This window comes from Microcaecilia unicolor, chromosome 4, assembly GCF_901765095.1.
Source record: "Microcaecilia unicolor chromosome 4, aMicUni1.1, whole genome shotgun sequence".
NCBI classification, from domain to species: domain Eukaryota; kingdom Metazoa; phylum Chordata; class Amphibia; order Gymnophiona; family Siphonopidae; genus Microcaecilia; species Microcaecilia unicolor.
The window spans coordinates 224,079,834-224,104,452 of NC_044034.1; the positions used below are offsets into that span (position 1 = coordinate 224,079,834).

The following is a 24,619-nucleotide window of genomic DNA, read 5'->3' on the forward strand; positions in this document are numbered from 1 at the left end:
CATGTTAACCCATTCTACTCCACTCAGGATTTTGTAGATCTCTATCATGTCCCCCTCAGCCATCTCTTTTTCAGACTGAAGAGTCCTGTCCTCTTAAGCCTTTCCTCATATGCTGATCCCATTAGTCATTTTGGTTGCCCTTTTTTGAACCTTTTTTAATCAATTTTTTTTATAGCATTTATATTCTATTATAAGCATAACTTGCAAACTGAAATACAGAGATAAACTAAACATATAGTAAAAAAAGAAGATAATTTTAAGGAATTTACAGCCAATCTCTTTCTTAGACTACTATTATCAGTAAAGAGGGGGAGAGATTTATAGATGAGGAGATCCAAAATGAAACTCAGAAACAAAATTATAAGTAAATGGCCTGGCCTGAATATTCCCACCCTATAATTTTTCTTAATCAGTTATTCCATCTAACATTCTTTCGGTCTATTTGACTAGATTCTTTATATCCAAAAATGTTTGAAGTTGTTCTGGCTCAAAGAAAACATATTTATTGCCCAAGAACTGAATTAGGCATTTACATGGATATGCCAATAGGAATGTTGCTCCTAATACCCTCGTCTCTTCCCTGAGAACTAGAAATATTTTCCTTCTGTCTTGCATTGTCTTTGTCACATCAGGAAAAATCCATATTCTATGGTCACAAAAAGTTTTTAATGTGTTCTTAAAGTATAACTTTATTACTGCGTTTAAGTCCTTTTCAAATACAAATGATATTATTAAAGTTCGTCACGTTGTTACTTCTGACAAAGATTCTTCCAATAGAGCAGAAATATCCTTAATTCCCGGCACAGGATCCTGAATTTGAGGTAAATTTTTAGAGCCCATTGGCTCTACTCCAGTTTGAGGAGATAGTGGAAGGTAATAAATTTTATTGAATGGAGGAATAACAGAAGAAGGATATTGAAGAATTTCTACAAGGTATTTTTTTAAAAGAAATTCATCACGTTTATTCCTGTAGCCATAGGAAAATTCAGTACTCTTAAATTAAGATGCCTGTTATAGTTTTCTATTTGCTCTATTTTCCGAGTTTGTAAAAAGTTTGTCTTTATCCAATACATCAGTAATAGATTTAAAATTTTTAACCTCTGATTGCGTCTGTAAAGTTTGATTCGCAGAATCTTGTTTGACTTTTTCTAACGATAAAGTTAAAGCATCTACTTTACTCACGAGAAGAGATGTATCTTGAGCAGATTTAGTAACTGCAGTTGTTAATTCTTGAACTGCTCTCCAAATAGACTTCAATGTAGCCACCACGGGAGCTTCAGGCTCCAAGCACGTTTCCTCTGCGGTTTGGGGTAGAACGCTGCCGATCAAGGCCTTGCTGCCACTGGCTCCCGATTCAGCTGGGCCTTCCTCTGTACCCCTAAAGTACGCAGGGCATGGTGGTGGATTAAGCTCCAGAGAGGATAAAGATGTCTCAATCCCCATGAGTGCCATTGCTCCTCCATTGGCGCTCAAAGCAGGGTTCAACGCTTCGGTATTTGGTGGGGTGCTCGTCGCATATCAGTCTAGCGTTTGCTGGATCGGGGATGAGGTTCTGGCCAGTGGCAGTTGGCCCTTCACCATCCCCTTCCTTTTGGTATGAGGCATTAGGCAATGAAACTAGTAGAAGAAACGCCAGAGAACAGCTCAGACCGACTAGCTGACATGCTTAGGCCGCCATCTTGACATGCCCCCCCCAACCTCGTTTTGAACCTTTTCTAATTCCTCTATATCTTTTTAGAGATACAGTGCACATTATTCGCAAGGAGAGGTCACACCATGGAGCATTACAGAGGCATTATAATATTCTTTCAGGCTCATTTTCGAAAGAGATAAACGTCCAAATCAGTATTAGCGAAACCTCTTTTTGGACGTCTTTTCTCTGAAGTCCGTCAGAAGGATATCTAAATCTCAAGGGGACGTGTTCAAGGCGGGACTTGCGCATTCCTAAGACTTGGACATCTTTCAGCCATAATGGAACAAAGCAAAAACGTCCAGAACTAAAACAGACGTTTTGAGCTAGACCTGTTTTTATTACGAATAAGGCACATAAAGGTGCCTCAAATGACCACTGGAGGGAATAAGGATGACCTCCCCTTACTCCCCCAGTGGTCACTAACCCCCTCCCACCCCCCAAAAATGTGATGAAGAACATTACTTGCCAGACTTTGTGCCACCCTCAAATGTTATACTCAGGTCCATCAGAATAGCATTCAGGTCCCTGGAGTAGTCTAGTAGTGGGTGCAGACAGGTGGGCCCAGCCCCCTACCTCTCCCTACAATTGTGGAGGAAACTGCAAGCCCTACAAAACTCACCACAAACCCACTGTACCCACATATAGGTGCCCCCTTCACCCATAAGTGCTATGGTAGTGGTGTATAGTTGGGGATAGTGGGTTTTGGGTGGCTCAGCAGACAAAGTAAGGGAGCAATGGTCAGATGTGTATCTGGGAGCATTTTATGAAGTCCACTGCAGTGCCCCCTATGGTGCCCTATTGCTGTCCTGGGATGTCAGGGGGACCAATCTACTAAAAATGCTGCCTCCTCCTACATCCCAATGGCTTGATTGTGGATGTTTTACACTTGGATGTTTTTTTCCCCCGAAAATGGCCAAAAAACAAAGATGTCCATAGTATTTTTGAATTCAAAAGATAGACGTCCATCTTTTTCGAACATGACCTTCTTTCTTGTTCTGAATTTGGACGTCTTTGTAAAATGTCCAAATTCGGATTTAGATGTTTCTTTCAAAAATGCCCCTCTGTCTTTTTTTTCCTTTTTAAAAATATTTTATTGAAATTTAAACAAATTAAGTACAACAAGGCACTCATTGGGTAAACAATGTAGTCCACATCACGGGAGGAGGTAGGAAACAAAATAAAGAAAACAATTTAAAAAAGAACATAGTAAATCTAGACTAATACCATTACCTGGAATATACTAAGGCGATTTAAAAATTCTCCTGCTCATGATCACATCATGCAAAATAGCTTAGAGAAAAGCAACAAACACTTCATTTAATGTTACTGTAAATACTTGTCAAAAATGAAAGTGAATCAGAGTAACCACACATTCTCTGGGCAAGAATCGGGACTTCTGCCTATTACCTCATAACTTATAGAGCATGTATTTCTACCCAGTAAAAGTAAGTCTCTCCTTCCTTGGTTGAAGGTGGGTCAGCAGGTGCTGGAGCTGGCAGGGCAGGCTCTGTGGTGTTCCAGATGCAGAGAGCCCAGATCTGATTGGGTTATCAAGTAATTTCTGGTCTCCGTGATGCTCCCTTTTGTTATGACCCGGTAGTAGTGAGCCCCTGTGCCCCGACTGAGCACAGCAGAGATGGAGTGACGCCACAATTGGTCAGGCAGCCAGACAACCCCTAGCTTCACCTGGGAAGCGACCACCGTTCACCAAGAGTTGAGCTCCCAGCTGCAGGTGGCCACCAGGACTTCTGGAACCGGCGGGGTTGCACAGCCGCTGACCAGGCAGATGGGCAAGCAGACACAGTCCAATAGCCAAGTAATCCGTAGGGCAAAGAATAGTCAAACCAGTCCAAGATCTAGGCAGGCAGCAAACAATCGTGGTCAGGAAAACAAGCCGAGGTCTGGTACACAGGAATACAGGAACTGAGGACAGCCGATGAACAGAACTCCGGAGTGGACCTCTGAGACAATTGAGGCCGAAGCAACAAAGGACTGAAGGCAGGGCCTTAAGTAGTGGAGGAATTAGGCTCAAGCATGTGCAGCTGATTCAAGATGGCTGCCCCCATCAGCAGAGGTGCCTACGTCCAAATATGGGCTTCCTTCCTGACCTCGTTACTCCAAGATGGCTTCCCAGGACCTGATCTATCCAAGATGGCTGCGGCCATTGATCCAACCCAGATGACGGTTGCCAGAAATAGGAAAGAGAAACAGACCCTCCTTCCTTCCTGAAGCTTAACCAACACCAAGATGGCTGGCTATCTTCGCTGGACCATGACTCGCCGGCGAATTGGCCACGCAGGCCTGGCACCAGGTGAGGGACGTACCACCTTTATTTTGATTTCATCAGTGGTCGTGTCCTGGAGGATTTGGTAAATAAACAGTTCTGGCTTCAAGTGTTGTGACTTGAAGAACCACAAGATTATCCCTTATACGTCATTCTGGAGGGTTTTCTCCGAACCCAGGTTCTGCAAATGCTGGGTCAATTTATTCAGGAATCACTGTTCCTAAACAATAATATGAGCCAAATTGTGCTAATTCAGACAATCAGGTTGTTATGTATTGTGTGAACAAGTAGGGAGATGGGTTCATACCCCCTGTCAGGAGGCAGTCAAGATGTGGCGCTGGGCCACTGCCCATGGTATGATGCTCAGAGCCAGGTAACTGGTGGGGAGAGACAACAGTCTGGCAGGCAGCTTAGCAGGGTGGTCTCTCAATATGGATGTTGTCTGCAAGATAGTCTAAGAGTGGAGCACCCCCTTGGTGGATCTCTTCACCATTCATCTCTGCCACAAAGTCCCTTAGTACTGTTGCAGACTCAGGTCAGACGACAGGCTGGCATCGGATGACTTCCTCTTCCTTTGTATGCATATCCTCCCATTCCTCTGGTAGGGAAGACTGCTGAAACTCAAGATGTACAGAAAAACCATGATCCTGATCGCGACGTACTGGCCGAGACATATGTTTCCCTCCTCTTTTAGAGCTGTTCTCCAAAGAACCATGGAGACTGGACTGTTTTCCGACCCTCATCATGCAGATCAAGCCCCGGCCTGGAAGTTGAGAGCATAGAATTTGCATTTCTGCAGCTTCCAGAGGGTGGTCCAAGGTCTTGCTGTCTTCCAGGAAAAATTCTACCAAGAGGTGTTACAATTTTAAATGGAGGAGGTTTTCTGTCTGGTGTAAGGGCAGGGCGCTAGATCCCTCTCTCTTGCCTACACAAAACCTACTGGAATATTTCCTGCACATCTCTGAGCTTGGTTTGAAAACCAACTCCGTAGGGGTTCACCTCCGAGGACAAGCAGGCTGCTTGTTCTCACGATTTGGTCGTCGTCTGCGACGGCCCAGGAGACCAGCAAAATCTCTAAAGCAAAACAAAAAACTCTCTAGAACGCTCCGGCGCGCGGGCAGAGCGCACCGCACATGCGCGAACGACTTCTCGCCTGCAGCACGAGCGTGACATCGTCAGTTTCTTTTCATCCGCGTCTGAAGTGACACAGTGTTCAGCTGTGTTCCTTTTGGCCCAGGAGACTTTTTGCGCGTTAACGCTTCCTTGTTCTTCTTTTTCTTCTCCTTTTTTTTTGGTTCGACAAAATTAACAAAAAAAAAAAAAAAAAGTTTATTTTCCCTTTATTTTCTTTAGTTTTTTCTCACTAAAGTTTAAGTTTCCTAACTTTTTCGCCGCAGCTGGCTTTTAGGCTGCTCAGCCGGGTTTTGTTTTCCTTTTTTGTGCCTTTTTAATCAGCACAATCGTGTCCTTGAATTTTGCAGCCGCCGTTTTTCCGTCCATGTCATCGAGGACACCCATTGGCTTCAAGCGTGGTGTCTCCAGTGCCTTGGGCTCGATCATCTGCCAGCTGCTTGTAAGCTGTGTCCTTTAATGAAAAAACGGACCCAAGTGTCTCGGGAGGCTCAACGAGAAAAACGTTTTGCGGATCGATCCGATCCTTCGATGTCGGCATTGCCATCGGTTGCCGGCATCGACGTCGATGTCGAGGGAAGCATCGACTTTGACAGCGCAGGTAATGGCTGCCGAATGACCATATTGCGCTGGGAGCAATGAGGCATTGAGTGGGTCTCCACCTGTCTTGAGGCCTACTGCTATGCAGGCCCCCCGGGACCAACCTTTGTCGGACCCGTCCCCGAGGAGGCGTGAGGATTCCACGTCCTCCTCTTCGGTACCGAGGAGTCTCGATGGCAGGCATCGAACGAAGGCTAAGAAGCATCGTCATCGATCTCCTTCCATTCGCAGTACTGAGAGCTCCGGGGAGCCGAGGGATTCGGCACCCGAGAAGCGTCGGCGCCGAGAGGACTGCTCACCCTCTATATAGGAGGTGCCAATGTGTGGGTCATCTGGCAGCCTGGTACCGGATCTTGAGCCCCCTCAGATTCTGCCACCGACTCCTGCACCGGCCACCCAGCCTTTTCCGATGGAAGCTTTCGATGAGCGCATCAGGCCCCTTCTTCCACAGCTTCTGGAGGGATTGCTGCACCAGTGTACTTCGGTGTCAGAGGTGCTTACGCCTTCTGCACCGACTGTTGAAGCGGCATCTGGTCCTTCACCTGTGGTGAGGTCCCCGTCCTCGGTGTTGCTTGTGGCATCGGCAGTGGCTGCCACCCGGGTCGACTCTCCTTCGACGTCGGCGGAGGAAGATTCGCCGCAGTCCAGGCAGGGGTCGACTTCTCGACATCCCCCTGGAGGTTGTCGTTCCTCGACGTCGAGACAGGCTCGGGTTTGGGCTGCTCTTAGAGAGCTTTTGTCTGATACCGATGATGAGCGCTCTTAGGAGGAAGAGGAAGATCCCAGATACTTTTCTGAAGAACAGTCATATGGGATCCCCTCTGATCCTGCTCCGCCAATTGAAAGAAGGATGTCTCCGCCTGAGAGTCTTTCTTTTTCCTCCTTTATTCGGGAAATGTGTAAGGATATTCCCTTCCCTATGGAGGTTGTGGATGAGCCCAGGGCCGAGATGCTCGAAGTCTTGGATTATCCTTCTCCACCTACAGAGGTTGCAACGGCTTCCTTGCATAAGACACTCAGGAAAGTTCTTATGCGAAACTGGTCGTTCCCTCTCTGTAATCCAGTGGTCCCCAGAAAAGCTGAGTCCCAGTACAGAGTCCATGGAGAGCCGGTAATGGTGAAGTCTCAACTACCTCATGATTCTGTGATGGTGGATTCTGCTCTCAGGAGAGCCAAGAGTACTAGGGACTGTGCCTCGGTGCCCCCAGGCAGAGAGTCTAAGACCTTGGATTGTTTTAGAAGAAAGACATATCAGGCAGGCTGATACTTTGGCCTGGATTTCTGGTGTGGAGAGGTAGATCTGAGAGTCATCAGCGAAAAGACGATACTGAAAACCATGGGATGAGATCAGAGTACCAAGAGAAGAAGTATAAATGGAGAAAAGAAGAAGTCCCAGGACGGATCCCTGAGGTACACCAACTGACAGTAGGATAGAAGTAGAGGAGGATCCCACTAGAGTATACACTAAAGGTACGCTGGGAGAGATAAGAAGAAAACTAGGAAAGAACAGAGCCCTGAAATCCAAGTGAGGACAGTGTATTAAGGAGCAGGCTGTGATCAACAGTGTCAAAAGCAGCAGATAGATCGAGAAGGATGAGGATAGAATAGAGACCTTTGGATCTGGCCAGGAACAGATCATTGGAGACTTTAGCAAGTGCTGTTTCAGTTGAATGAAGAGGGCGAAAGCCAGATTGAAGTGGATCAAGAATAGCTTGAGATGAAAGAAAGTCAAGGCAACGGCGGTGAACAGCACGTTCAAGTATATCTTGGATAGGAAAGGGAGGAGGGAGATGGGGCGATAGTTGGAAGGACAGGTAGGGTCCAATGAAGATTTTTTAAGGAGTGGTGTGACTACGGCATTTTTGAAGGCATCAGGAAGAGTCGCAGTGGACAGTGAAAGATTGAGGATATGACAGATAAAAGGGATGACAGTAGGAGAGATAGTGTTAAGTGGATGGGTGGGAATAGGATCAGAGGAATAGGTAGTTAGTTTTGAGGAGGAAATAAGATGTGTAATTTCCTCTTCAGTGATTTCAGAAAAGGAAGAAAAGGAGGCAGGGGTTGGAGGGTTGAGAGAATGGACTAAGGGAAGGAGAGGTGAATGTGTTCTGATTGAGAATTCAAGTTTAATCTTGTGAACTTTATCATGAAAGTACTCAGCCAGAGTCTGGGGGGAAAGTGAAGGGGGGGGGGGGGGATGGAGGTGAATGCACTTTGAGGAGAGAGTTCAGTGTGGCAAAGAGACATTGAGGGTTTGAGCCAAGAGAATTTGTCAACTGGATGTAATAGTCCTGTTTGGCAAGTAAAAGAGCAGACTGGAAAGAGGTCAGCAAGAATTTGAAATGTATGAAGTCAGCATGGGCATGGGATTTCAACCAAAGGCATTCTGCAGAGCGGGCACAGGAACGTAGGTAGCGGATTCTAGAGGTCAGCCAAGGCTAGGGTTTGGTACGTTTTACAGAACAGGGAATGGGAGGAGTGAGAGTATCCAGAGTAGAGGACAGAATAGTATTATAGGAAGAAACAGCCTCATTGACAGACTTAGATAACATAGTGGTAGAGAGGAGATTTGAAACATTGGAGGACAGAGTAGAAGGGTCAATAGCCTGAAGATTCCTAAATGTATTGGTTAAGATTGGACGGGACTGGGGAGGAGGGTGTTTAAGTGTGAAAGTTATCAGATGATGGTCAGAGAGGGGAAGAGTTGAGGCACAGAAACTGGAGAGTGAGCAGTTTGTGAAGAAGATAAGATCAAGACAGTGGCCATTCTGGCGATTGGGGACAGTGGAGCACAGTTGAAGATTGAAAGAGGATGTTAAAGCAAGGAACTGCGAAGCTTAAGAGTCAGAGGGATCAATAGCATGAATGTTAAAATCTCCAAGAATGAGGGAAGGAGATGAAGGTTCAAGAAAGAAGGAAAGCCAAGCATCAAAGTCAGTGAGAAAGGAAGAAAGGGACTTATCAGGGGGTCGATAAATGACTGCTACTCGGAGAGGCAGAGGAGCAAATAGACGGATGGAGTGGACTTCGAAGGAAGAAAAACAGTGAGACTGAGGTAGAAGAAGAGGTTGAAATCTACAAGAGGGTGAAAGTAGTAGCCCGACACCACCTCCATGGCCAACCGGGCGAGGAGTATGGGAGAAAAGATAACCTCCATGGCATAGGGCCGTGACTGAAGCAGAGTCTTCAGGGTAAAGCCAAGTTTCAGTTAGGGCAAGCAGATGGAGAATACGAGAGATAAAGAGGTCATGGATGTAGGAAATTTTGTTACAGACAGAGCGGGCAAACCAGAATGGAATTTATGTTGGGTCTGAGGTAACACCTGCCACTCTGCCCTTGAGGAGCTATATCGGTCTTCAAGATAATAGATTATGTTTATGTTTAGAAAATCTGCACTGGTTCTTAGCAGACTGCTGTAACTATTAGACTACTCTTGGGTCGAAATGTTTAGTGTGCTTTTTTTATGTACTTCAGTTGATGTTTATGTAGAGCTGAAGGGGTACATGCAGGCACTTATGTCAGAACCCAGAGCCTAAGTACACATCACTCTCATGATAAAAGTTTGGAAAGTAAATGTATGTTACTCTGCATACACATGTGTCAGAATTCAGTGAAGAATGCACTTCACTTGACCAGCATGCACTCGTGACAGCTCATAGCTCAACTTGTGCTTATGATAGTTCTCATAACATAAATGTACATCACAGCGTATGCTCATGGAATAGACTGTAAAGTTGAAACACAGAGAACGTTTGATCATGTTATGTGTAAGAAGGGTTGTGGGGGGGGGGGGGGGGGGAGAATAAATTCTACACACAGATTTTTTGTGGTCTATAAAGCATTTTTAGTTTGCATTTCTTGAGCTTGTCCTCCAGTTTGTTTTCCCCTTGTCTTTAGCATCTGAGAAGCAATGCAGTTTCAGCAAAGAAAAAGGAAAGATATTTTATTCAATTCAGAGTTTGAAATCATTCTCAATCTAATTTCTTGCAGAGACCTAGGCACTACACTGTCCCACCTTCCTGTGCTGTTAATGGCTCGTTGTGGCCTGGAGGATTTAGATGGTATTTCTTCATTGTGTTCATTGAAGGTAGGTAGATGTAAGATCAATTTCTTAAATTGAACATGAGAGTCTGGTGCCAACAGCATAATTACATGTCGTAAAAGAAAAAAGTCAGTGAATAAAATAATGCAAATAAAACTGCTGATATTCAGTGGCACTTAACTGGGCAGTGCCACCGAATATGAGCACCAGCCAGCCATTTTGAAACTAGACTGCACAGCGGTGTTATAGAGTCAGAGTTGAGAGGAGCCCACAGTTATGTGGGTGCTGGCAGTAATCAGTGATAGTGCCCACATAGCTAAGTGGGCATATTCTCTTGCACATAAAGCAGTTCTAACTATGCTTGCGTAGCTACGTGGGTGTTGGCAATGAATATCAACCAACACCCACATAACTTCCATGTACCAGCCTGAAGGTTTCCAATAACGCACTCCCTTCCCCCACTCCGTACCATCTCCCCTCATTTGGAACATCAGCCTGCCTGCCCCCAGTCTCCAGGATCCCTCTGGGCCTATCTACCTGATCCCTGATGGTCTAGCAGAGAACAGGCTGGGGTGATGCCTGTTGCAGCTGGCCCTTTAGAATGGCTGCCGCGGCTTTTAGCAGCAGCCTCACTTTATTACCAAATTACTGTGAGAGTGCTGCTAGAGGTTGTGGCAGCCATTTTGACGGGGAAGCCATGATAAGCAGAAGTGGGTGGGCATCACTCCTGCCTGTTCTCCTCTAGACCGCCAGGGTTTAGGCAGGTAGGCCTGGGAGGATCTGGGGTGGGGTCTGTTGATGTTATTAGGGGGGGGGGGGAATCAAGACGTGGTCAGATACGTATATGCATGTCCTGTGTAAGTGTCTTATGTGGGTCTTGGTTCAATATTGGCTTGGACCTGCCTAAGACCCGGTTGCTAGCACATGCCAGTTTGGCCCCAGATATTCAATGACCTAGCATTAAATATCTGGGGGTAATTGTGCCCATGGCACTCAGTGTTTAAAAAACTGCTGACCTGCTTCTTGAATATTGACCAGTAAATAAATTAAATCTATCCAGCTATATGTAACATAGTAAATGACAGCAGATAAAGACCTGCATGGTCCATCCAGTCTGCCCATCTGCAAAAAGATTCCCTTTCCCTTCTAACCCTTGAGTAATGTCATTCACAAATATATTGAACAGAATTGGCCCCAGTACCGATCCCTGAGGCACACTATTACTCACCTTTCTTTCCTCCGTGCAAATTCCATTTACCAACACTCTCTGTCATCTGTCAGTCAATGAATTTCTAATCCAGTTCACCACTTTGGGTCCTAATTTCAGTCTGCTAAGTTTATTGTTGGGACGCTGTCTGTATAAACCCCGATCGCTGAGATCCTGAAGCATCATGGCAAGATGGAGCTAAGCGAAATGCTGGCCATCTTTGGTCTGGTCTGGGGGATTGAGAAATTTCTAGAGAGGATATAAGTACTGTTTTCTACCTTTGAGCACTGGATGCTGGTTGAAGCTTGGAACATTGAAAAGTATGTAATGTGCTGCATATAGACAGTGTGATTCAGCATATACAGCAGTAGATAAGCAGACGTTAAAAAGTTCTAAAAATTGGTAAAATGGATTAGGAAGGTTTTTTTAAGCCGATGATGAAGAGTAGATCTTCGTGATTGTTCTAAGCTGTCTTAAGTAAAACGTTTCTGAAAGAGAAAGCAACATGCTGGCACTTCTCATTCTCCAAAACAAGGCATGCCTTTTTAGAGAGGGCAGGCAGGTGTCCCACAAGCATCTGACAGGAAGGGTCCAGGAGGAGATCAGAGATCAGCAAGGTAAGGCCGTACACTGCTGACAAGCTCCCACACATATGTGATACCATGGGAAGCCGCACATCTACCAAGCTGTCGACTGCATATATACCTATCTGGAGACCTGTGAGGTCACAGCACAATGGCAGGGTGGCTAGTACACAGTCACACTTCACACATGCAGCACTGCCACTGCCATGTGCACCAATGCAACCATAGATGCCTACCTGGACCAGTCCTGGCAGGACCGCCCATAATGTATGTGCCACCTTGCCACACTCCCATCATCTCCCCCCCCCCCCCCCCCCCCCATTCCCAAACTACAGTGTTGACAGCAGATGACAGCTTGCTCTGGGGAATGTCTGATAGATGGCTCCAAACATCAACCCAAACCCTCCCATGTACCAGCCCAAGTGTGTCACCCATAGGCATCATGCCCCTGAACCAAGAAGCATCATCTCATAATACACACAGCCCTGACCCACATATAAATACATCCAGGTCACAGGAAGTATCTGAGATTTTGAATAGGAAAATGCTACATCCAGTATCACATACTGCCATTTGACCTTGCATCAGCACCTCCAGGGTATTTACAAAACATGTTTCCCTACTTGGACGATTGGCTGTTTAAGTGCACATCAGTGGAATGGGCAAAGAATCAATGCACATGATGATTCAGGTGCTTGAGTTACTAGGGTTTGTTATAAATTATCCCAAATTCCAACTGGACCCTGTCCCAGTGATTGAAGCCCTGTTAGACATGACTCAGACTTGTGCATGTCTCCCACAGTAGTAGATGGAATCTCTGACTACATTAGTTGCAGAAGTAAGCCAGAGTCACAACTAGGCAGATGTTGAGAATGCTAGGCCGCGTGGCCTTCACTGTTAGTGTAATTCCCATGGCATGCCTCAGTTTAAGGCAAACTCACTAGGTTCTGTCTTCCCAATAGTCACAAGCCAGGGGGAACTTGCAGGATGTAATATCTGTCACAATTCCTCTCAAGGAGTCGTCTTGGTGGTTAGTTCACTCTGGTCCGTCCAAAGCTGTACCTTTCCAGATTCCTCAGATTCAAAAAAACATTGATGACAGATGCATCCAATTGAAATGGGGAGATTATATAAATAGGCTCCACATTCAAGGTCTTTAGTCTGCTCAGGCAAAATTCAGCAGATAAACCTCCTGTAGCTAAGAGCAATCTGGAATGTGCTATAGGCTTTCAGAGATGTTTATTATTCAGACAACCAGGTTGCAGGTTGTGTTTTTCCTGTCCCTGGGGAGGGAAAACACTTCAGCCCAATGGACTGAAAATAAGAGAGACAATTAGGCTTAGATATAGGCGCAACCAGTAAAAATCTTTATTGGTATATCACTAAGCCAATACAAAGTAATCGTTCTCTCTGGAGTAAGTTGTCGTACAGCAAAGCCAGACGCAAACACTGAATGACAAAGACTGCTCAGCTAACACTATCCCAGCCATCACATATATACTGTTGTAAGTTTTGTTTCTCCTAAATCAAGTGATTTCTCCTAAACTAGAAGCATTAGATAGCCTATGCCATATATAGATGTTCCTATATCCTGTATTATATCAGTATCTCCTGATGTGTTCACATGCACACTCGGTGGCCGTTGACTAATTAGTTATCAGTACTGCGAGCAAACTAAAACAATACCTTTGTGTCCTCTCTCCCCAAGACTGAAACATTCTGGGCATCTTAGGCTCACTGTATCCTCCTCAGTCTCTCACCACGTCCCAAGGTTATATCCACCTTATATGAAAGACACAGTCTCAGCTCCAGCCAAATTTACATCTTTGAAGTATCATTCTTAAGTCCTGAGAAATCACTGAAGGTTTACAAGGATGCAAAGTTATGAGAACCAAACAGAGCAATGTAAAGGCTTTTGTAACAGGCCTAGCCTTTGTAACAGGCCAAGCATAGGAAGTTATATACACAGTGTACTGCATCAACAAACAGGGAAACACGGGGTCATACTTCCTGAGTCAGGAACCAGACAGCATGCAAATGGTGTTTAGACCCACTTAACTGGCGGGGAAAGGCACTGTCTGGCAGACAGGCTGAATTGGGTCATGCAAGCTTACTAGTGGTCTCTGAACACAGGTATAGCCCAAAAGATCTTTTGAGAGCGGGGCACCCCCTCAGTAGATTTTTTTTTGCCTCTCACTTCAATACAAAGGTCTTTCAGTTCTGCTCCAGACTTGGATTGGATGGCAAGCTATCCTCCGATGCTTTTGTCTTTCGTTGGGGGAAGAATCTTCTGTATGTGTATTCTCCTACACCTCTCATAGTGAAAACTCTTTTGAAACTCAATCAGGATCAGGGACCAAGATTCTGATAGTGTCTTATTAGCCATTTTGAGCCTTGGCGCTAGCACGGGCAGCAGCAACTGGTGATCACTTTTGGCCAACCTACTATCCTAGACCACCAGAGCATCGTTTGGGTAGGTTCGGAGGGGGGGGGAGAGCCATGAGAGTCCTTCAGGAGGAGGGAACGCAATAAGATGCCATTGCGTGGGTGGGGCAAAGAGGAGGGAGAGAGGTGCTGTATCGAGGGGAGGGGGAGACAAGGAGGGAGGGAGGTATGCTGGTCAGGCAGGGAAGAGAGAGATCCAATGAGCGAAGTGAGGAATAAAGAGGGTGCAAAAAGAGAAAGGGGGGGCTTCAGGAGGGGGCAGGGCAAGGAAAGAAATTGGTGCCAGGACCTGTGGAGAAAGAAGGAAGAGGGGTAGAAGCTGGTCCTGCAAAGAGGAGACAGAACAGGAGTGGGATAAGAGAGAGGAACACTTGCTGGGGAGGGGCAGATAGAGGCAAGAGAGAGGGGAGAGGTGCTAGCCGGGAGAGGTAGATAAAAGGGAAGGAAGAGAAAGAGAGATGCTAGCACCAGGAAGGGGTGGAACATAGGGACACAGAACTGTTATGTTGGACAGGGCAACAATAGGGACACAGAGATGGAAGTTGCTCAACATGGCAGGAAGACAGGGGTGATGCTGAGTCAGATAGGGATGCAGAGAGAAGATGGATGGTGGAGATGAAGAGAAAAGACTTGCTAAATGGACAAGGAGACTCTGGCAAGATAGTTAAGACTAGAAAGAGGCTAGGACCAGCACAATAAGAAAAACAAAATGACCAGACAACAAAGGTAGAAAAAAGTATTTTATTATCTATTGATTGGAATATGTCAGTTTTTGGAAAGTGCATCTGCCAGAACTAGTTTTAGACATGACCGGGGACCGCAAGAGAAACCTCACTCGTTGGTCTTCCGTCTTCAGCATTACGGTGGTAAATCTTCAGATTTGGGATGGGCCACCCTTTGCATATCTGTTATTATAAATTTCTTTATACTGTAATGTCTCTTAAACTTAAAACAGCAACAAGTCTAATCTTTAGACAAAAGATATATGATAGTTATTCCCTGCTAATGCAGCTGCATTGATTTCCTCTCCAGGTTTGTATTGTGTTTAAGGCACCTGGCATAGGAGCCAACTTTTCAGAATTATTGGTGGGGCTCAACTCAACATAAATTGCTGTTCCCTGGACAAAGTTAAGGAATTAGCTAATTTTTTTTTTTTTTTTGGGGGGGGGGGGGGGGGGGGGTGCTTAAGTACCCACTGCACTCGCTGAGCTGGCACCTATGGTACCTGGTCTCATTTTTAAAATACATGCTTCTTATTCAAGATATGAGGGCCATCACCTTCATTCATTTAACTGTCAGCAGTAACTGATTGGCTGCTTTCAAACATTTATAGCTTGCTTATATCCTAGACAGATTCCAAATAAAACATACATATAAATTAAAACAGACTTGGTTTGAAAATACAGCAGACTGACTTGACCTCATACACCAGTGGTTCCCAAACCTGGTTCTGGAGGCATCCCGGCCAGTCAAGTTTTCAGGATATCCACAAATATTCATGAGAGAGATTTACATGGAGATCTCTCACTTTAATATTCATTGTGGATATCCTAAAAACCTGACTGGCTGGGGTGCCTCCAGGACCAGGTTTGGGAATATTGACATACAGCAAATCAACAGTTAAGTTTTTTAAGAGACAAATGCCTGGATAAAGAGGAATGCCTTCAGCTATGGACAAAAGGTGACAGTGCCCATAAGTGTCCTCAGGCCAACTGGGAGCTTTTTATTTGGCGGGGCTTGCAGTAGAGAAACAGCATGACCTAGTTTCAAACAGGAGGAATAGACAATTGCAAGTGTTCTCTGAGAGTACAGCTGCCAAATCACAGCAGGATTCCTATCTGGGAAGAGAATGCAATCAAAACAAAACATTTAGAACCCAGATAACTAAATCCAGCTATATAGATGGATTTGTAAATTATGTTTCTACAGTTGGGTAAGTGAAGTAGTAAGTAACCTCTGGTTCATGGACTTCCATTTCTTGGTGATAGTTCAATCAAGTCTAGCATGTAATCAGGAGACATTCCAAACAAAATTTTGAAAATGAGAGTGCTAGTTTTAAAAAGGTATATAAATAGTGACATTATCAGCATATGAATATGACATTATGAGCAGATGTGAATGTGTAGACTGAAGACCATGTTGCAGCTTTGCTCTGAACCTGTGATTCCTGGGCTGGGGGCAGGGCTGCTTGAAGTAGTTCTCTGGGGCAAAGTGAACATATCTAAACAGATAGATACCGGCGGGGACTAAGCTCCTAGCTCTGAGAGAACAGGTCCATTCTCTCAAGGCTAGAGTACAAGACTTGGTAGAGCTGAGGGAGATAGAACAGTACATAGATGAGACCTACAGGGATATTGTAGAGAGGTCCCACCTCCAGTCGGGTAGCCCCTGTACTACTTTGGAGGCGAGAGGTCTCCTGGAAGGAGAGCATTCCCCTGGTGAAGTAGGAAGTACTTCTGTAGCCAGGACCTGCCCACCAGATAATGTATTATCCTCTCGCACTGAGGATATGTCTCCGATTACAGCCCACAGGGGAAAAGATAGGACTGCTGTTGTAGTTGGCGACTCAATCATTAGGCATGTAGATAGCTGGGTGGCTGATGGACGTGAGGATCGCCTGGTGACTTGCCTGCCTGGTGCGAAGGTGGCGGACCTTACGCGGCACCTAGGCAAGATTTTAGATGCTGGGGAGGAGCCGGCTGTCTTGGTACACGTGGGTACCAACGACGTAGGAAAATGTGGGAGACAGGTTCTGGAAGCTAAATTTAGGCTTTTAGGAAGGAAGCTCAAAGCCAGATCCTCTAGGGTAGCATTTTCTGAAATACTACCTGTTCCACGTGCAGGGCCCAAGCGACAGGCAGAGATCTGGAGTTTCAACGCGTGGATGAGACAATGGTGTGGGGAGGAGGGTTTTGGATTTGTCAGGAACTGGTCAGCATTCTGGGGAAGGGAGAGCCTATTCCGATAGGATGGACTACACCTTAACCAGAGTGGGACCAGGCTGCTGGCATCAACTTTTAAAAAGAAAATAGAGCAGCTTTTAAGGCCGACAGTCGCTCAAAAGCGCATGGTTTGGGAGAAGGTATCTTTTGAGGATATCACCCAGATAGGGGAAGAAGGGTTACTTGTGAGTAAGGGCGACAAAGAAATCATAGAGGATCAGATGGACTTAAATAAAATTAATAATGACCAGATGGAAGACAACATATTAATAATGCCTTGTATTAAACGAAATAAAAATCAGAACAAGCATGCATTGAAATGTCTATACGCAAATGCCAGGAGCCTGAGGCATAAGATGGGAGAGCTGGAATACATTGCACAAAAAAGAAAAACTGGATATTATAGGCATCTCTGAGACCTGGTGGAAGGAAGATAACCAATGGGACACAGTCATATCGGGCTACAAATTATATCGTAGCGATAGGGTGGATAGGATAGGAGGAGGGGTAGCGCTGTATGTAAATGAGAACCTTGACTCAGATAGGCTGCAAATATTGCAGGAGACAAAACCCCGATTGGAATCCTTGTGGATTAAAATTCCACATGAAAAGGGAAAAGGGATGGTGATAGGAGTGTACTACCGTCCGCCTGGCCAAGACGAGCAGACGGATGCGGCAATGACAAGGGAAATTAGGGAAGAGAATAAAAAGGGCAATGTAATATATTAATGGGTGACTTCAATTATCCGGATATAGACTGGGTAAATGAAACATCGGTACACGCAAGGGAGGTGAAATTTCTTGATGAAATCAAGGACGGCTTCATGGAACAGCTGGTTCAGGAGCCGACAAGAGAAGGGAAAATACTAGGCTTAATCATTAGTGGAGCTCATGATCTGGTTCGGGGGGGTAACGGTGCGAGGGCCACTTGATAACAGTGATCATAATATGATTGGTTTTGATATTGGCTACGAAGTAAGTAAACTCAGGAAATCAAATACACTAGCGTTTAACTTTAGAAAAGGAGACTACGATAAAATGAGGTGAACGGTGAAAAAAAGACTGAAGGGAGCGGCTGAAAGGGTAAAAACCTTGAATCAGGTGTGGATGCTGTTCAAAGACACCATCCTAGAAGTACAGGACAAATATATTCCGCGTATTAGAAAAAAAGCAAAAAAGACCAAACGTCAGCCGGCGTGGCTAAATGGTAAGGTAAAGGAAGCTATTAGAGTCAAAACACAATCCTTCAGAAAATGGAGAAGGGAACCGACTGAAGACAATAAGATAAAGCATAAGGAATGTCAAGCCAAATGCAAAAAGGAGATAAGGAGGGCTAAGAAGGACTTTGAAAAAAAGTTAGAGTTAGAAGCGAAAACACATAGCAAAAAAAATTTTTTTTAGGTATATTAAAAGCAGAAAGCCGGCTAAAGAATCGGTAGGGCCGCTCCGCACCAGGAGACATGGATGATGTCACCTACATGTGAGAATGAATAGCCTGTTATCATCGGAGAATACCTGCTACAGGTAAGTATTTTTGCTTTTTCTCCTGTATTGAATAGATTAAGATAGGGTTGTCCAACTTCGGTCCTCGAGGGTCACAATCCAGTCGAGTTTTCAGGATTTCCCCAATGAATATACATGAGATCTAGTTTCATGCACTTCCTCCATTGTACGCAACTAGATCTCATGTATATTAATTGGGGGAATCCAGAAAACCCGATGTGGCAATGGCCGACATTGGACACACCTGGATTAAGGCAGTATCAGCAAACTTTGTAGCAAGGCAGAATGAGAGGGAAACACAGGTAAAAGAGCAGTATTTATTTATTCACTAGTAAAAAAAGGCCCGTTTCCGAAACCAATGAAACGGGCGCTAGCATGTGTTTTTTTTTGTGTGTGTGTATGTGTCACAGAGTTATTTTGTGTGTGTGTGAGGGTGGGGTGTGTGTGCAGGTTGTTGATGTGTGTGTGTTTTTTTTTTATTTGTTTTTGGGTGGGGGGTTGGGGGATGTGCTGTGCTGTGCTGGCAAAGTGGGTTGGATTGGTTTGTGGCTTTGAGGGTGTGTTTCTGTTGTATTGTGTGTGTGTGGTTTTGTCTGTCAAGGAGGTTTGTGGAGGGGGGGTCTTTCTGTTGGTGAAATGTAAATGTGGTTGTAGGGGGGTCAGCCTTTGCTGAGTGGTGGATTGTTTTTTCCGGGGTTTTTTTTGTGTTGTGCTGAGGCAGCAGTGTTTTAGATGGGCGGAAGGTAGAGGAGCACGTTCTTGGTCTGTCGGTATTTTTTGGCCGTTTCAGGGCTGCTGTAGGGGAACGCTGGAAGTGAAATGTGCTGTGGGAAGCAGCGCCATCTTTTTCCATTGGGCTGGGGTTCTGGGCATCCTGGAGGTGGGAGACAGTTTGCCTGAGGACGGGGATGGTTGTTTTAAGTTGGCGGAAGGGAGAGGAGCACGGTCTCGGGCCGTCGGGGGGTGATCCGGTATGTTCGGTCCATTTCAGGCCTGCTGCAGGGGAACGCTGGAACATTTATGCACTGCGGGAAGCAGCGCCGTCTTTTCCCGGGTGCTTGGGGAATCCCCGAGGTGGGAGACGGCTTGCCTGAGGCTGGGGATGGTTGGGCACATCCTTGGCCGCTTCGGCAAAAGGGGAAGAGGAAGAGGGTAGGGAGTTACCTGCAGCCGCGTGAGAAACCGGGTATTCTTTGTTTGTTTTGTATTATTAGTTTGCATTTCTGTTGTAGAAAGAGTGGATGCCTTTCAAATGATGGAGGTGGTGCGTCGGTGTGCGGTTGTTTTGTTAGTTTGGCAGCCAGTCTCCAGCGATTCCTAGGCAGGGAAGGAGTAGGGAAACATGCTCTGCGTGTTTCCCTACTCCTCCCCCTTCCTTGGTCGCTGTTTGCTGCTAGCTGGGTCACGGGTAATCCTTCCAGCTGGGCCACAGCTTGTCCTGTTCGCCCACGTCCCAGATGGTGAGGGGCACACTGTTCTCCGGCTCCACCGACTCCACGTCAAGCGAACCCAAATATAGTCTGTGCTATAGGCCCTCCGGCACTCTTCAGTACCGGCATTAGGCATTTAAAAATTTCTTCCCCCCCCCCCCCCCCCCCCCCCCCCCCGGTCTATTTTTGCACATACCCACAGCAGGAATATTCTTCTCTCGTTCCAGCGGTGGTTCTGTGCTCTCCGTGCTGCACAGATAATGAGCCGTTCTGCTGGTGAATGCTCCTCCCTTATTGCCACGTAGTTTCCTCTGATGGGTCCGTCTTACGTTGCCTAGCATTGCCTGGGAACGGTTTTGTGATGGTCCTTTGTGTTTCAGAACGTTGAGTGTGTTTTTTCTGATTGGTCTGTCATGCGAGGGCGGGGCTGAGAGACATGGTCAGTGTTGTGGCTTCACCACGATGAACTGACGAACCCTTCAGGGAGTGACTGAGTGACTTCAGAACGTTGTCTTCAGAATGTTGAGGGTGAATTTTATTATAGTAGATTGGGATTTATTAACTACAGTAAACAAGTTTCTGCAAAAGATCCCTGTTAGGTCTCAGCAGTGCAGGTGAAGTGAATAGCTGGCAGCAATCTGAGTGATGTCACCTCAGGTTGGATGGAAAAATCAGCTCTCCTTTCTTGATTTCCAGCACCTCTTTATTCAGTTCTGGTGAAGGCAGAAGTCCTTGAAACTAGCAAGCTCCTCCCCATGTTCTGGATTGTCTGACCCAGGGAATTACTACAAGGTCATGTAGTATCAGAAAATAGCAATTCCAGGACTCAAACTGCACATGATCCAGTGATGTGGCCATGGTTGAATCCTCAGGGCGCAGGCTTTGAAATAGCATAGTCACCGTGACTTAGGGTGCATGTCACAGTCCAAGAATATTTGTCAGGTAATTGCATTGGGTAATTAGTTCTTGATCAATGCCTTTCCGCTGCAAAACATTGATAAGAATCAGGATGAAGTTCATACTGTATGCATGGCTCAGAGTACCAGATATTGTGGTTGTTACCAAGCTTTCATATAGTTGAATAGGCAGGGGGTTTGCCCCTACATACACATTTCACTGTTACCCCTTAATACTGTGTGGTGAGCCCACCAAAAACCTACTGTACATCACTACAATATCCCTTATGGCTGCAGGTGTCACCTGTATGTGGGTAGAGTAGGATTTTTTTTTTTTTTTTTGGGGGGGGGGGGGGGTTGGATGGCTCACATTTTTCACCTCAAATGTAACAGAGTGAGAGATAGGCCTGGATCCCCTTCACTACAGTACCCTGCATTGACCACTAGGCTACTTCAGGGACCTGCTTGCTGCCCTAATTGGACTGAACATAACATCTCAAGCTGTCATAGAGGCTGGTATGTACTGTTTCATTCATATCTTTGGGGGGTGGGAGGTGGCCACTGGGGGAGTAAGGGGTCATCAGGTCAAAACTGAACTCTCTATACTCGACTGCTTCATTAACTTCGTCACTAATGAACTTTAACGCAATACCACTTTATTTCTCATTCCAGAATGAATTCTCTATACTTGACTGCTTAATTTACAGAATCTGTCACTTATGAACTTTAATGCACACAACTTTGTATTTTTCATTCTGGAAATGGCGATCGCCATTACGGAATAATGTAAGCCACATTGAGCCTGCAAATAGGTGGGAAAATGCGGGATACAAATAAATTTAGGACGCCTTTTGTGACTTACCTGCTTATTTTTGAAGAAGAAGGGCGCCCATCTTCCGACACAAATCGGGAGATGGGTGTCCTTCTCCTAAGGTCGCCCAAATCGGCATAATCGAAATCCGATTTTGGGCGTCCTCAACTTCTTTCTGTCGTGGGGATGACCAAAGTTCAAGGGGGCGTGTCAGCAGTGTACCAAAGCTGGAATGGGGGGGGCGTAGTTAACAGATGGGCGTTCTCTGCCGATAATGGAAAAAAGAAGGGCATCCCTCACGAACATTTGGCCGACTTTACTTTGTCCATTTTATTTCACGGCCAAGCATCAAAAAGGTGCCTGAGCTGACCAGATGACCACCGGAGGGAATCGGGGATGACTTCCCCAGTGGTCACTAACCACTTCCCACCCCAAAAAAAACAACTTCAAAAACTTTTGTCTTTTTTTTAGCGTATGTCCTTCGCTATGCCTCTGTCCCTGTGATGGCAGTTGAGGATGTCCTTCCCTGTGATGGGTGACGTCCAAAATGTGGATGTTTTTGTGAGAAGGACATCCATGCCTTTGCTATGCCTCTGACACCCTCTTTATTTATTTGGATTTTGGATCACAAGTAGCAGCAGTGGGATTTAAACCAACCACCTCTGGATTGCAAGACCAGTGCTCTAACCACTAGGCCACTCTGCCACTCATCCATTCCACTCCACTCCCTTGCAATTTGGCCATCCCTGTGGTGGGGGGGGGGGGGGGAGGTAAGTGTGTGTCAGCGGAGGCATAACGAAGGCGTGGACGTCCTTCTTTCAAACATTTTGGACGTCCTCAACTGCCCCCTACAGGGATGGCCATATTTCAAGGGAGTGGAGTAGAGTGGAGGAGTGGCAGAGTGGTCAGATTGCACTGGTCTTGCAATCTGGAGGTGGCCAGTTCAAATTCCACTGCTGCTACTTGTGATCCAAAATCCAAATAAATAAAGAGGGTGTCAGAGGTATAGCAAAGGCATGGGCATCCTCACAGAAACATCCACATTTTGGACGTCCTCAACTGCCGTCACTTCCCCTCCTTAGGAAGGAAATTGTGTGCAAATGAGCGAGCAGCTCATTTGCATGCAATTTCCTTCACGGGGAAGAATTTCCTCAACTGCCGTCGCTTCCCCTCCTTAGGAAGGAAATCGTGTGCAAATGAGCTAACAGCGAGCAGCTCATTTGCATGCAATTTCCTTCATGCATGCCCGTTCCTTTCCAGATCGGTACGGGAAGGGCTTTTTCCATTCAGTTAGTGGGACCAGTGCACTACGAATGGTGGCTTCTCCCACGACCAAATGGCTTGGATTTGGTCATTTCTGAGATGGGCGTCCTTGCTTTCCATTATCGCTGAAAACCGGGGACAACCATCTCTAAGGTCAACCTCAATTTCATGATTTGGGCGTCCCCGACCGTATTATCGAAACGAAAGATGGACGTCCATCTTGTTTCGATAATACGGGTTGCCCCGCCCCTTTACAGGGCCGTCCTTAGAGATGGGCGCCCCCGCTCGATTATCCCCCTCCACGTCATCTTTAAAACAGATCTAGAGGTCACGTGACGCTATGGGGAAGAGAGGTCGCAGGTGAATCTCTCTCCGGAGCCTGCCTGATAATCCCCATATCTGAAGGAGAATCAAACCCTTCTAACTTGCAATACTCGCTAGCAAAGGATCCAGGGCAACAATCTGGTCAAGCAGATCGAGAGAAAAACTAGACATGGCGACGAAAGCAGCCCAAAAAGAAAGACAGAGGGGAAGGACGGCCGAAGACAAAATGGCGACGGCCTTCCCCAAGACAAACCCATCGGTGTCTTCGGCGTGGATGGCTGAGATCACCTCTGAATTAACGGGGGTGATGGAAGATCTATTAGATCGTCGGCTGATTCCACTTGACCAAAAGTTGGATACTAAACTGGAACAGCTGAACACAAAATAGAGGATTTGACCAAGGAATGCATAGCGTTCCAAAATACAGTCAGTGAAGTGGAAAACAGACTGACGGGAGTGGAAGACTCTCAAAAAACTTTGCAGAAAACGATATCCAACTTGGAATATAAAATTGAAGATCTGGAAAACCGTTCCAGACGAAATAACATTCGCTTGGTTGGCTTACCTGAGGCGCTCGGGGGAAAACAGTTGGAGAGGATTCTAGAACAATGGCTGACCAAAAGTATTGAATTTCCAGCAGAGCTTGGTCCCTTAAGAATTGAGCGTGCACATCGGCTGGGAGTTCGCCAGATGAACGCTGTTAAGCCACGAGTAATTATCTGCAAAGTTCTTAATTTTATGCACAAGCAATATATATTGCAGGCAGCAAGATCAAATAACTCTCTGACTTATGAAAAAGCAAAAATACTCTGCTTTCAAGACTACTCAGCAGGTATTGCAGCCAAGAGAAAAACGTTTTCTCCCATATGTTCAAAATTATTTGATTTGAAGATTCGTTTTAGTCTACAATATCCGGCTACATTGAAAATAACGCATAAGGGCAAACTACGTTCATTCACATCTGAAAGGGAGGCAAAAGATTTTGTCGCACAGATAGAACACTCTGATAAGGCTGTTTCTGAGGACACAGAACCTGCGTGAGCCCAAAAAGAACGGCAGCTATGAGGCTGGGCAAATTCTAGCTCTGGATGAGACTACTTATTTCAACAAATTTGAAGCAGGAGAACTCTTAAGGGGAATATACCAGTGAGAGACTCTGGAACAGATGGTGGTAGAACTGCTACTCGTTTTTGGTGGTATTTAATTCTCTATGTTAATTCTGTTATGATGGTTATGTTCAACATAAAGGGGGGGAGGTTAAGAAGGGGATTATGCTTAGAAGTTTAAAGGTTGGGAACTGTTAAAATGTAAAAACCGATATAAGAAGGTTCTAGAAGAACTGAGAACTTATAGTAATAAGGGGAGAAGGTGGGTTAGCGTTAAAAAGTGACGGCTTCATATAAGGAAGCACATGGTAAGGGGAAACGGGGAGGGAGAGGGAGGGTTCTGGGAGGGGGGGATGGG

General features: G+C 45.7%; 1 protein-coding gene across 1 annotated transcript in view; it reads left to right on the forward strand.

Moving 5' to 3' along the window:
- LRRC56 (leucine rich repeat containing 56) overlaps window positions 1-24,619 on the forward strand; it is a 407,692-nt gene that overhangs the window by 138,375 nt on the left and 244,698 nt on the right. Inside the window, exon 7 of the mRNA XM_030201285.1 lies at window positions 9,699-9,795. Coding sequence (XP_030057145.1) covers window positions 9,699-9,795 — 97 coding nt within the window. The remainder of the gene's footprint in view (window positions 1-9,698; window positions 9,796-24,619) is intronic.